At 39.9% G+C, this 12,260-nt stretch overlaps 1 protein-coding gene across 1 annotated transcript in view; it reads right to left on the bottom strand.

The window, feature by feature from the left end:
- The window catches only part of ulk4 (unc-51 like kinase 4), a 75,089-nt gene that overhangs the window by 5,369 nt on the left and 57,460 nt on the right, over positions 1–12,260 (bottom strand). Inside the window, exons 32-35 of the mRNA XM_062422430.1 lie at positions 10,305–10,468; positions 8,398–8,499; positions 5,815–6,009; positions 65–153 (exon numbers count right to left, since the gene is read on the bottom strand). Of these exons, the coding sequence (XP_062278414.1) occupies positions 65–153; positions 5,815–6,009; positions 8,398–8,499; positions 10,305–10,468 (550 nt within the window). The remainder of the gene's footprint in view (positions 1–64; positions 154–5,814; positions 6,010–8,397; positions 8,500–10,304; positions 10,469–12,260) is intronic.

Raw genomic sequence — 12,260 nt, 5'->3', positions numbered from 1 at the left:
AATGGAAGGAATACTCCCCACTAAAGATATATTTAATGACATGCTAATGCATAGAAACACTCACCTGTTGGATGACGTTATATCCTGCAGTAGACTCTCTAACTCCGCCCCTTCAGGACATTCTAACCAATCAAATCTGTCTGTCGTCAGCACCTGAAGAAAGAGGGGAAAAAAGAGAGTGAGAGAGACTGAAGGTGCGGTCAGATCAGCCTTCAGTTAAAAGTTGGTGATAATGTGATGTTAGAGGTCTGAACACCGGAAATGAATTAATACTGAGCATGGTGATCATGACTTGAAAACAGTGTGTAAGAGCATGCATGCACTTTGTATCCTGGCATAGTAATATTACTGTACAAAAGAAGGTGATGGCACACTGTTAGAATAATGACCTCCATTTCAAAACACAATGCATCCACTGCTTCTGTTGGCCAAATGTGCAAATTCACAAAAAGCAGAACAAAAGTGAATCACACTGAAACAAGAAACACATTCCACTATTCTGAGTTGTTTATGAGTCGTCCTGCTAAAGTTTGAGTAGCAGTCGTTTACAGTGACGACGAACTCTGTGACTAACACCCTTCATCAGTGTAGCGTGACTTTATAGGATGCCATAATGCTGAGCCCTATTGTGAGGGCCAATATATGTTAACATTTACTGTCTATCAGTGATGATTTGTCATTGTTGTCATGGCAACAAAGTAGCAGTCATGATACCCAAGCATGCAAAATGCTTAACTTTAACTATATGAGGTTTTTTTCAGCTCTTTTGTTGGCTTTTTGTGACAATTTAATCACCTTCACCAAGAAAAAAACAAAACAAAAAACTGATGATACATTAAATATTAGAGATACTACTTAATCTTTTTACAGTGCCACTCAAAGTCATCTAATGGTCCACTACAAGACAGAAACTGTCTGTCTGTGTTATCACCAAATAATCATTTTTGCAAGTTACAGAGACCAACTGCTGAGTGGTATCAAACTCATTTGTAAATGACATTTCAAAGTAAATTGATCAGAGAGCTAATTTGCCAAAGATCCAGTTGAATGCACAAACAACCCTCTTCTCACACCAGCGCTTTTTCAAATTAGTGCTTTGAGTTTTTCTTCTTTCTGCTGATTATCATTTTGATCACTGTTGTCCTTATTGCTCCTCCATAGGTCATAATTTTATAGACTCTGTTACTGAACGTGTACATCACTTTGTACTGTCATGTAAAAGGCAGTTATAGAAAAAATAACCCCCTTCTTGCCTTTACTGAATTCCCTCCCTGAATCCTCTGTGTTTTCCCTTTGTCGTTGACTCAGGTTATGACTTGTCTCCTCACACCATGAATTCTAGACTCCACACCCACCCAGGAACTCTCTGTGTGTGTGTGTGTGTGTGTGTGTGTGTGTGTGTGTGTGTGTGTGTGTGTGTGTGTGTGTTCAGGGTCATTGTCATACTTAAAATAATCTCAAGTTAAGATATTAGTTATGAGTTAAAATTAGGGCGACGGTTAAACTTCCGGAACAAATGTACTCCAATGAATAATAAAAATTGTTTGCCCATGTCTCTTTAAGTGTGGATCATGGCGAAAGTGTGTGTGTGTGTGTGTGTGTGTGTGAGAGCCATCTAAGTGGATGTGTGTCTGAGTGTTTGGAGAACGTGTTCTCTCTGATCTCCAGTGACATCATCACCTCTGTCTCTGCAGCGACATAGCATGGTTGTTGCTAGGAAACGGGGTGAGGAGGAGACAAAGACGCTCCCCCCACTCTCTTACTTTTCTCACATGCAAACATTGATGTACAACACACACACACATCATCCGTTCACTATCCATACTCTTCACCTCTTCTTCAACCTCTCCTCCTTTATCCTCCTCCCTCCTCATCTCTACCTGACCAACAGCCTGTCTCAGTATACTGAACACAAAGTCAGATGAGAGGCACACAGACAGACGCACAGAATCTGACACGCTGCCTCTCAGAGAGACGGCACAGGGCTGTCATAATAGATATTAAGTTCTAACAAGTGACAATGTACCTGACAGCAGAGAAAGGGAGAGAAATAAGCCTACATTTGAATAATATAGACCTTGTATGAATAAGACAGACAGTATATATGTGTGTGAGTAAGAGAGACTATTGAATAATGATTATTTGTTTAATGGATAATGTTCATTAAGAGGTGAATGCTGTACCTACTGCTACTGTAAAGTTAAGAGTGATAAGCTATTTAGCAGCATTACTTGTTGGAGCAGAATCTGAAGCCAAGTCTTCATGTTGTTTGCAGCCATTTTGCCTCAGTTTGTATTTAAAAACAATGAATCACATAAAAGCCCTCATGACTGACAGTTTTGATTTCCTTAGTTCTTTACCTCTTTTGACCCACATGTGAGGAATTAGGTTATTCTTCCTGATACTTCTTATTGTCTTATTACACTTTTTGTGCAGATGTCAACTGGTCACAAATTTTCAAAACTTTTTTAGTTGTAATACTCAGATGTGGGGAATATGGCTCCTTGAACTTGAGTGTGTTTCTTCAGTTCAATCCATGCAACCTGTATTTTGATTGGACGATGTAAAAGGCTACAGTAACTGTATATAATATGCTTTGACATTTTGTAGACTGCACTGACATTTTTTTGCTTCCAGAGTTGAGTGAGGACAAAGTTTGTAGACACAAGTGTGGTATTAACCATGAATGTAAGCAGAAACACAAGATAACACTGACAACATCACGCTGTCTTGCCCCACAGATCCAGGACTGTTATGTAGTTTGTGAACAGTTCACACAAAAATACTAGAGATCAATAAACATTAATTTTTATGCATTTCTGGGGTTTTATGTGTGAAATGGGCCTGAAAAAGACATATGAAGGGACCAATCACTGTGTTGCTGTAGGCAAACTACTGAGTTTAAAAATATACACTGACAAATCAAACTGCTTCAAAAGAAATAATAAGTCCTTCTTTCTCTAATAACTATTTTTTAAATATAAATTCCCTTTCATTTAATTAGCCTTCTTCTTTAAGTCTTTCCATGTTCTGATTGAAAAAAAAACCACATTTCACTAATTGACTAATTCAGACTTGATTCATTCTCCCTCTCTCGTCCCTTGCAGTTTCTAAGCTATTAGCCGGATCTTTGATTGAGATTAACAGCCTTGAAATCAATGAAAGATGATTAAAAAGCCTTTGTTGAAGGGCAAGAACTTGTCTGAGTGTGTAGGTGTGTGTTTGAGAGAGAATGTGTGAGTCAGTGTGACTGTAATTCTGTGTAAAAGTGTGAATGTTGTGGATAATGAATGTTACTTTCTTGGTGCACACCGTTCTCTGCCAAATGATTGATAATGAGATTTAAGAAAACTCATAAGCCTTTAGTCAAAAAAAAAAGAAAGAAAAAAAGTCAAATGTCAATTGTTGATTTCATTATTTCTTTAAAACTTCGAAACTGTTGCTTTTAAACCGGTGCTCCTATGGAGAAAAACAAACAAGTAGAGCAAACATTAGTTTTAAATTTTCAACATTGAGTGATGTGCAATTAGTAAAATGACTAAACAGAAGGTGCAGAAAGGTAGATGCTTATTTTTATGAGCAAACAAATGACTTCAGCCCCTAGCACTGAGTTGCTTAGTGACTCACCGACTAGCTATGAGGAAATGACTGAAACACACTGCTCTGTTTGTGTGTGTTGTTCAAGGTGGTGAAGGTGGTGAGCAGGGTCGAGAATACACACCTAGATGTTACTGTAGCTGTAAGCACAGGGGGGTAATGAAGGACACATTTGTAAAGACAGAAAGAAACTGAGATTTTGTTAAGTTTGTGAGCTTTTGTGTGACAAAGAGTTTGTGTGTTGGCAGTTCATGTAGCTGGAGCTAATTAATGAGAGGAATCAAAAATATGCACACACACTTGTGCACACATGCAGGCTTTCTGTCTCTGTCACACACACTGTTATGGTGAGGCTTTATCATTTGTTTTGGTGAATGTCTCTTAGAAGGTTTAGGCAGGCTGGAGGAGGCAGAACTGATGTCACACTTGGGGGGGGGGGGGGTGGAGGGGTGTCTCTCACTCACTAGCCACCAGGAGTTGCACCTGTGGCCAGAAGGAAGATGCCGAAGGCAGACATTATGGAGACAAAAAAAGATATCCACATAGAAGAGCAGGTCGGCGGACAGGACCGACAGAACGGCTCCCAAGGCATGTTCGGAGTGTTTGCCTGGACCGAGTGAGCTGGTCACGGGAAGCAGGAATGATCAGCACTAGGTTATTGGCCCGCTAGTCTTAGGTATTTAGGATTCATTACGAACCTGGGTTAGCAATACATATTATGCACACACACACACAAACACAAAACTACACATATTAGATGGCTTCCAGGCACAACCTTCAGTCAGATCACATGATCTCAGGGTGACAGCTGATCTTGTGTACCACGTGCAGAAAGTATTTCGTTAACCCTGCAGCCAAGTGAAAACATTAAGAATGCATTTTACATAATTCATAGGGATCTACAGCAAAATCTGCCAATTTTTCAAACCTGGTCATGTTGACTTTTTAAGATATATTTTCACTGGACTTCATCCTCCAAACTTTCCTTTCGAGTACACCTAGCAGCTTAAATCAATACTGAACTATTCTGCACAGCCTTTGATTAATTGACAACATCCATTTTCAGCAATTTTAAATGACTGATTCCAACAGTTTTTTATGATAATTAAAGTATGTCTCATGTTTTTTTTAATTTAACCAGAAACTACTTGGTAAAGTTTAATGAAGTATTGACATTGTGGTTTAAAGTCCAGCATTAATTGTTGGTCTGAAAAAGGATGCCAAGCCTGGTCTTTGGTGTTAAAATTAAAATGCATTCCCTCCACTGGTAACATTGCACAGCACTTTCTGCATCGCCACTGAATGTTGGCACTGGGTGTAAATTTTGCACTGCAGAGTCATCCAACATTAATTAATTTCCTAGAAAACCTTGTTTGCAAAATGTGCTAAATACGTCGTTCGACAGATTCACAGTTTTGTCTAATGCAGTGCGAGTCTTCAATGTTCCACAGGGGTTTAATTCGAATGAACAAATAAGTCGTCCATAACAGCACAACTCAACTGAATTGTACCAGCATTATTTTATCATTGTGTGTGAAACTAACACCGTCAATAAGAGCTGCTTAACTGAAAGTCTGCTAAGCTGTTCCTGTTTTGTGTAACCAAATAGAGCACATTTTTTTGATTAAGGTTTGGGAGAAGAGGCCTCACTAAATCACCTGCTTTACTGCAGTATGCTCTTTTACAAGACAGCCGTCTTTGGCCTTTGCTACAAATCATTTTGACTATCAGACAAAATTGGACAGACATTCCAACAGAGACTGACAGGCAGATACAAACACTTTTTCTCTCTCGGTCTTGCTCCATCTGTCAGCCTCGTTCTGGTGAAACTACACTCTATTTTCAGAACAGCAGCACACATAGTTGTGTGTGTGTCTGTGTGTGTGTGTGTGTGTGTGTGTGTGTGCGTGCGTGCGTGCGTGTGTGAGAGAGTCTTTTTTTACTATTCCAATATTTTCATTCAGCAGTGGTGGCAGTTAATATTTTAACCATCAAAATACAAACACATGACGCTAAGACTTGTGAGTCATTCAAGGATATACAAACATGTTTCAATGCTGCAAACTGCGATAAGACCGATACTGACACCTTAAAAAGTAGTGACCCTTTCCCATGATAATTCATAAAATGTTAATGTGTTAACATGAGTGGAAAACTATTTTATTGCATGTCTTCTGTCTGTGTGTGTTTGAATGCTGGCATGTGCACTGTACTCACCAGCCGTTTAATGATCCTAAGTGTTGTGCGTTGCATTCGGGGGTTCTCACTGTGCATGTGTTTGCACAGCACATGTGAGAAGCTACGCAAGCAGGAAGGTGACAGGCAGTCATGACCTTCTCCACCATACAGCTGAACCAGTAGTGACAGACACTGAATAGGCTCCTCCCACACCTCCTGGTTTTGAGTAGAAAGCTAGACGGAAAGACAATCAATAAACATATGAATACATTCAATAATTCTATCTACCAAGGGCTGAATTCATATAGACTGAATTCTTCCTCTTGGTGTATTTACAGTTAATATTGTAAGATTTTTTAACACACAGGTTATAAAATTTAAAGCACAAGTTTAAGAGAAAAGTGAAGAGGTAATATAGCTTGTTGAACTGTAAAATGAGAATAGAAATTGCACCTTGTCAAAGCAGGGAAAGCACAGAAATAACATTAATGACAGCTCTGTTTTATTCAAGTGTACCAGTAAGACATGACAGTGAGCCAATGAGATAGCAGGAACAATACCACGACCCTGAAACTGAAGCTTTAGATGTGTTTGTAATGTAAAAATAGATAAGAGATTTGATTTCACACCTTGCAAACTTAATCTGTTTCAGAAAGAGTTGATAATGTTGGTTCACATTGTGCGTAAACAATTCTGTGTTGTTTTTATTCAAATTAATTATTTAATAACATAATATATATATATATATATATATTTATATTATTTATATGGAGGCCATGTTAAGTAGCATCAGGAAATAATCCAGATCAATGTTCACTCTGTGTGCAGACTGTGTGCGCCTTTGTAAGATTACTGCTGATCACTGAGCCCTTGTTTAAACTTGACTGCACTACTATTCTTCCGAACTGTATTTGTTTAATACAAGCAGGTTTTGCAGTTTTAATGATATTAGATTCAGGGATTGTATTGACACAATTGCACTCTCTATCTCAATAATCTCCCATGGGGCAAAGGGGCTGTGCAGAGGTCGGGGGGGTGTCAGCTGGCCCCTCAACCCAAACAACACACACACACAGCCAACACTCAATGTGTCAAGTATAAGTAAAAATCTCTATTGTGTCCCCTGAGACCTCCTTCTCCTCCTCCCACTCTCCTTCCTTTTCTCCCCTCTCCTTTAAATCCTCGACGTCCTAAGATGCCTCCCAGCAACCCGTCTCTTTTGCATGGATGATCTTCATCCTTTTTCCTTTCCTCTTTATCCTCTCACCTCCGTTTCATTCTTTTGAACATCTCTCTTTACCTCCTTCTCTTCAACTTCTGACTTCTTGCTGTTCATTTAAGTCACTATTTTATTTTTTATCTATTTTATTTATAAAATAAAATAAAATAATATGCACATTTAGTCTAAAAGAATGCCGCAGATCTTGTTACCATGAATGAAACTTCAAACAGTGGCAGCTGGTATTACTGATCCTAATGGATTAGTGGATTTTGGTAAACATGTATCTAATTTTCAAGAACCGTCATCGCTGCCCTATGAAATCACATATCAAGTTAACTTGTTATACATTGTTCCAACTAAGAGTGGGACCAACTGTGAAATTATGAGGCTTTAAAAATGTTTGTGAAAAGTGAAAGGTTTAAGAAACTGTGCTAGACTTAATAAGTTGGTGCTTTCAATGTAAGCAATTGATTGGAACTAGGAGATCACCGACTATGTTTATATGCACACTAATATTCCATTATTATTCCGAATGTGACAATATTCCAAAGTTGATACCTGTCATGTATACAGCATTTTCCATTTGGATATTTCAAATTGGGCCTTATTCCTATTGCAGCAATTTACGATTAAGACGTGTGGGTTATGCCAACATTATTAGAGTTTTAGGAGCATTCTTTGGACAAGTATTTGGAATGTGAGTCTTAATAGCGTTTTTACCGCAGTTTGTGACACACGGCCTCTCGCCTGTTTACGGTCAGCTCTATGCGCTGTGAACAATCCAACAAGCCAACAGTTTGCTAGGCTGAGATAGAGATGCATGATGGGTTGGTTGTGTAACACACCCCTGCACAGGCAAAATGACATATGCTGGCGCAGGAAGGCAGACTGAGGAGAGGAATGAGAGGAGAGTGGAGAGCTGTTCAGGACAGGCTGGAAAAACAGAGTGAGCCTTCTTCACGATGGGGACGAAGAGGATTGGTTATTATCCTGACATGCAGCCATAGACTGACACTGACAATCAGCAGTAGAGTGAACATCATGGGCTGACCTAGGTACTGGATTTGCCTGTAACTATAGATTTATAATATACTGTCATATCAATATCACTTATAAATACCAGGCAGCAGCTCACACATTTTTGCCCTTGCTTATTTAACTGCAATGCTTGTGATTCCCGTTTCCCACTGCAGCAGAGGAAAACCCTCTGGATGTAATGGGAATACACACACACACTATATTAGGTCACTTTTAGGGACAGTCCATAGACTTACATTAATTTCCTGAAGACTTACTTTTACCCTAACCCTCAATTAACTGGTCTTAAGTCTGAGATTTGTCCCTAAAAGTAGCCAATGAGACACACACACACGCACACATTCTTTGAGTGTTGGTCTCACCAGTTGAATGAGGTGTGTGCTGAGTAGGCTCAGGGGTCTGTTGGCTAGGAGCAGCTTCTCTGCTGCCTCCGTCTCTACTGCCGGACAAGATAGCCTCTGGCTCTATTCACACACACACACACACACACACACACACACACACACACACACACACACACACACACACACACACACACACACACACACACACACACACACACACACACACACACACACACACACACACAACATTAAATCATTTATAGAGATTTGACAGTCAATAATGATGGATCCAGAGACCTGCAAGACAAATTCTGACAGACTGAGACAGACAGAAAAGGACAGACTGATAGACTACAGAGGAAGTCGTTTTTTAAGCATACATTGTATTTTTTTTAACCCTTCTTTACACCAGATGTGACAACGCAAGTTTGAACCATTGTCTTTGTTCCTTACATCAAGTTATTTTAGCATTCCATTTAAGACTCCCATCTCCTCTTTTTGCCCCACTCATTAACACCTCTGTCCCTCACTTTGGCTTTTTTTAGTTCAGTTCATGCCTACAGTGGAACTTGAGGCCAATTAGCAGTGGAATAATGTGATTAATACTGGCACATATCTTCTCTCTCTCTCTCCCCCAAAGTCACTTCTCAGTAATTCTCTCTCTCTCTCTCTCTCTCTCTCTCTCTCTCTCTCTCTCTCTCTCTCTCTCTCTCTCCTCTCTCTCTCTCTCTCTCTCTCTCTCTCTCTCTCTCTCTCTCTCTCTCTCTCTCTCTCTCTCTCTCTCTCTCTCTCTCTCTCTCTCTCTCTCTCTCTCTCTTCTTCTGTAGTATATATAATCTCTGACTCTCACTCTCTTGACCAATGCGGTAATAGTTTGGGGAGAGTGGTCTAGTCACGTCCTCTCTCCTTATCAGACCTTATTACCCAAATGAATTTGGTTTCGGCAGAAGTTTTCTTTTTAATGAGCTTTGCATTTCTTGGAGAATTGATTTCCGCTGCACATTCTGCTTGCTCCTCTTTCCATTTCTGTCTCTCCCTCTATCTCTCCATCCTCCTCTCTCCCTCCTCTGTCCTTCTCTCTTCCAGTCTTTTACCCTACCTCCCCTTTAGTCCCCCCACCCCCCCTGTCCAGGCATTAATATGTATGCGTTGGGCTGGAGTGCACACTGTGGGGAGATGGGGGCTGGTGTGTGTGCGCGTATGTGAGCGTATGTGAGTGTGTGTGTATAGGGAGGCAAACTGAGGACAAAGCCAGTAGTGATAATGAGGCCGCAGGGACATAGCCAGACAGGCCCCTCTGTGTATGCCTATGAGTGTATGTGTGTGTGTGTGTCCCAGGGACATGGGACCTCATCCGCTTTCTCCTGAGTCCACAACTTCAATATTGCAGTTGCTTAAACCTGCTAGCTTCCAGTGCACACATCAGTGGACCCCCCCACAACACACACAACAGATACACACACACATGCCTTTAGGGACATGATACAAGGGCAACATTTTGAGGGAGTTGACTTTGTGATTCTGCTGGTTCTGTGCTCAACAGAGAAGAAACTGGTAAATAGTGGTAAATCAATGTGGGAATAGGCTGGCAGGCTAGGCTATAAAGACGGATGTAATATGATACAGCAAAACAACTGACATATGGACAACAATGACTTGAAAGAATATTATGAAATACAAGACTAGCCAAAAGGAAGTTCTTTGCAAAGATTATTGCCATGCATATATGTATAATACTGAAGTAACATGTTTGCTCAGTAACTTTTAAGTATAGTTTCCAACTAATGTTATTTACTGACAGTTACACTGAGGAAGCCAATAAGACAATAAGATAAAAGAGTGTGTGTGTGTGTGTGTGTGTGTGTGTGTGTGTGTGTGTGTGTGTGTGTGTGTGTGTGTGTGCGTGTGCATGTGTATATTCATACCTGCAGTGCAGAACGGACAACGGTAGACATTTGTTTTAGGATGTTGTGGAGCAGTTCCAGAAGGGCTTGCAAAACAAGATGGCTGACCTTTCTCCCAGCAGCTTCTGCATCCAGGTAGACCACTGCAGCTTCTGAGAGGGTGCTCACAACCACCTCTATAAGGCCTGTGCAGCAGAAGAAAAGAGTTATGGCTGAAATATAACACATTCTTCCATTGACTACTCACGTACAGTTATCTGGCTAGAGACAGAAACATCAATGCTCACCATTTTACACTCTGCTCACAGTCTGCACAGCCAAGTACATTTAATACTGCAAAGGCAACACTGCAACAGACCCGAACCAGATGGTCACATTAAAATACTGTAAACTGCCTGCCATTAGAAAAACATTCACATCTCTCCATGGCCATCAATGAAGTATAAATAATTGGTTCTCACAAGCTCATTAATCAACATGCGCTCACATAATGAATTGATAGAAATCTATTAACACAACCCACCTACAAAACAACCAAAACACCTTCCCACCTCCCTAAATATTGGAGTTATTCTGAGCCTGAGCCTGAGTAAATGTCTGACTGCAGGCTCTGGTTCAACTCTACAGTGGATCGATAGCTCCTGAACAAGATGAAGGACACTCTCCCACTTCAGTCAATTAGCATTTCACTGTCACCAATTTGCCCAGAAGAGAAAAATAGCTGAATTTGACATTTAACTATTTCAACAGAACTGTGCATGAAGCTGTGCAGGCTGAATCCAACTATGCAAATTTGATATCATCAATACGCCAAACTCCACAAGATGGGCACACAAACAGCAGAAACACTGAACTTGGTTAAGATGCTCATCTAAAAATTCATTGCGATCTTTTCTTATCTTTCCTTCTAATTCTCCACTTCTCTACCCATCCATCGAAAACTGTCAGATGTAGAACATGTTATAAAACTGCTAACCTCTGCTAAGCCATGAATAAATATCATTTACTAAAGTGCAAACCCATGTTTCTTTGCTCAATGAATTTAACATGAAACAGAAGACATTCTGCATTTTGAAGCTCATTCTGCTATTGTAGGCACCTGTCACTGAGATATTCTCACACTGCACACAACTCAATGAGGGAAGACATGCCTTACAATATATTTCCCTCAAGCAATGTTTAAGTCCATAGTTGTACTTCATTTCCATTTTTGTGCAAAAAACAGATGACAAACAAATTAAATCATTGGCTGCACTGGGGAAAACGCACCCCGTTATAATTTCAATTTCAATAGATCTTTATTTGGAATGTAGACGTTGTGGGTGTTTATTTTTGTGAGTGAAAGTGAGAGAACTTGTGTGGGTGTGTGTGCAGACACTAAAAAGCTGTTAAGTTAGCCTGTTGTCAGTGAGATGAACTGTTATTGTCAAGCTGCCTCGCAATTAAATAAACGGGCTGCTCTACTTTGGACTGTTCAGTTATACAAAGACCTCATTGGCTGTTAATGTGATCTGACAACACCAACCTGTTCTGGATAGCTGTTCATGTGTATAAGAATAATATTTCTCTGTTATCTGTTGAGAATAGTTGTCCTCACTCACTGCCATCTTTACCAAATCACAAACTAAACAAACAGGATATTCTACATTTACAGCTAATATCTGGAACATATTGTATATAGATACCAGAGTGTGCCTGTAACTCGTGATGATCATATGTGCTGTTAGTATACAAAATTAGACATTGAATTATCCTTTTAGGAGTATTCATTTTCTATTCGGCTGAGTCAATGCTATAATAACCTGCTGCAATTTTATGTAGACAAAACAGCAACAAACAGGCCATATTGTAGTTTTTTTTTTACTTCCACTTAATACGCATTATACCATGACTTAGTTGCCATGACTGAATAAAGTTACAGCATACAGTAATAGAAGCCTTGCAAATATTCACAACTGATCTGATCTGCAAAGGTCA

The sequence above is a fragment of the Scomber scombrus genome, chromosome 7, assembly GCF_963691925.1.
Source record: "Scomber scombrus chromosome 7, fScoSco1.1, whole genome shotgun sequence".
NCBI classification, from domain to species: Eukaryota; Metazoa; Chordata; class Actinopteri; order Scombriformes; family Scombridae; genus Scomber; species Scomber scombrus.
The sequence above is the reverse complement of the archived record's forward strand: the minus strand, read 5'-3'. Positions and strand labels throughout refer to the sequence as shown.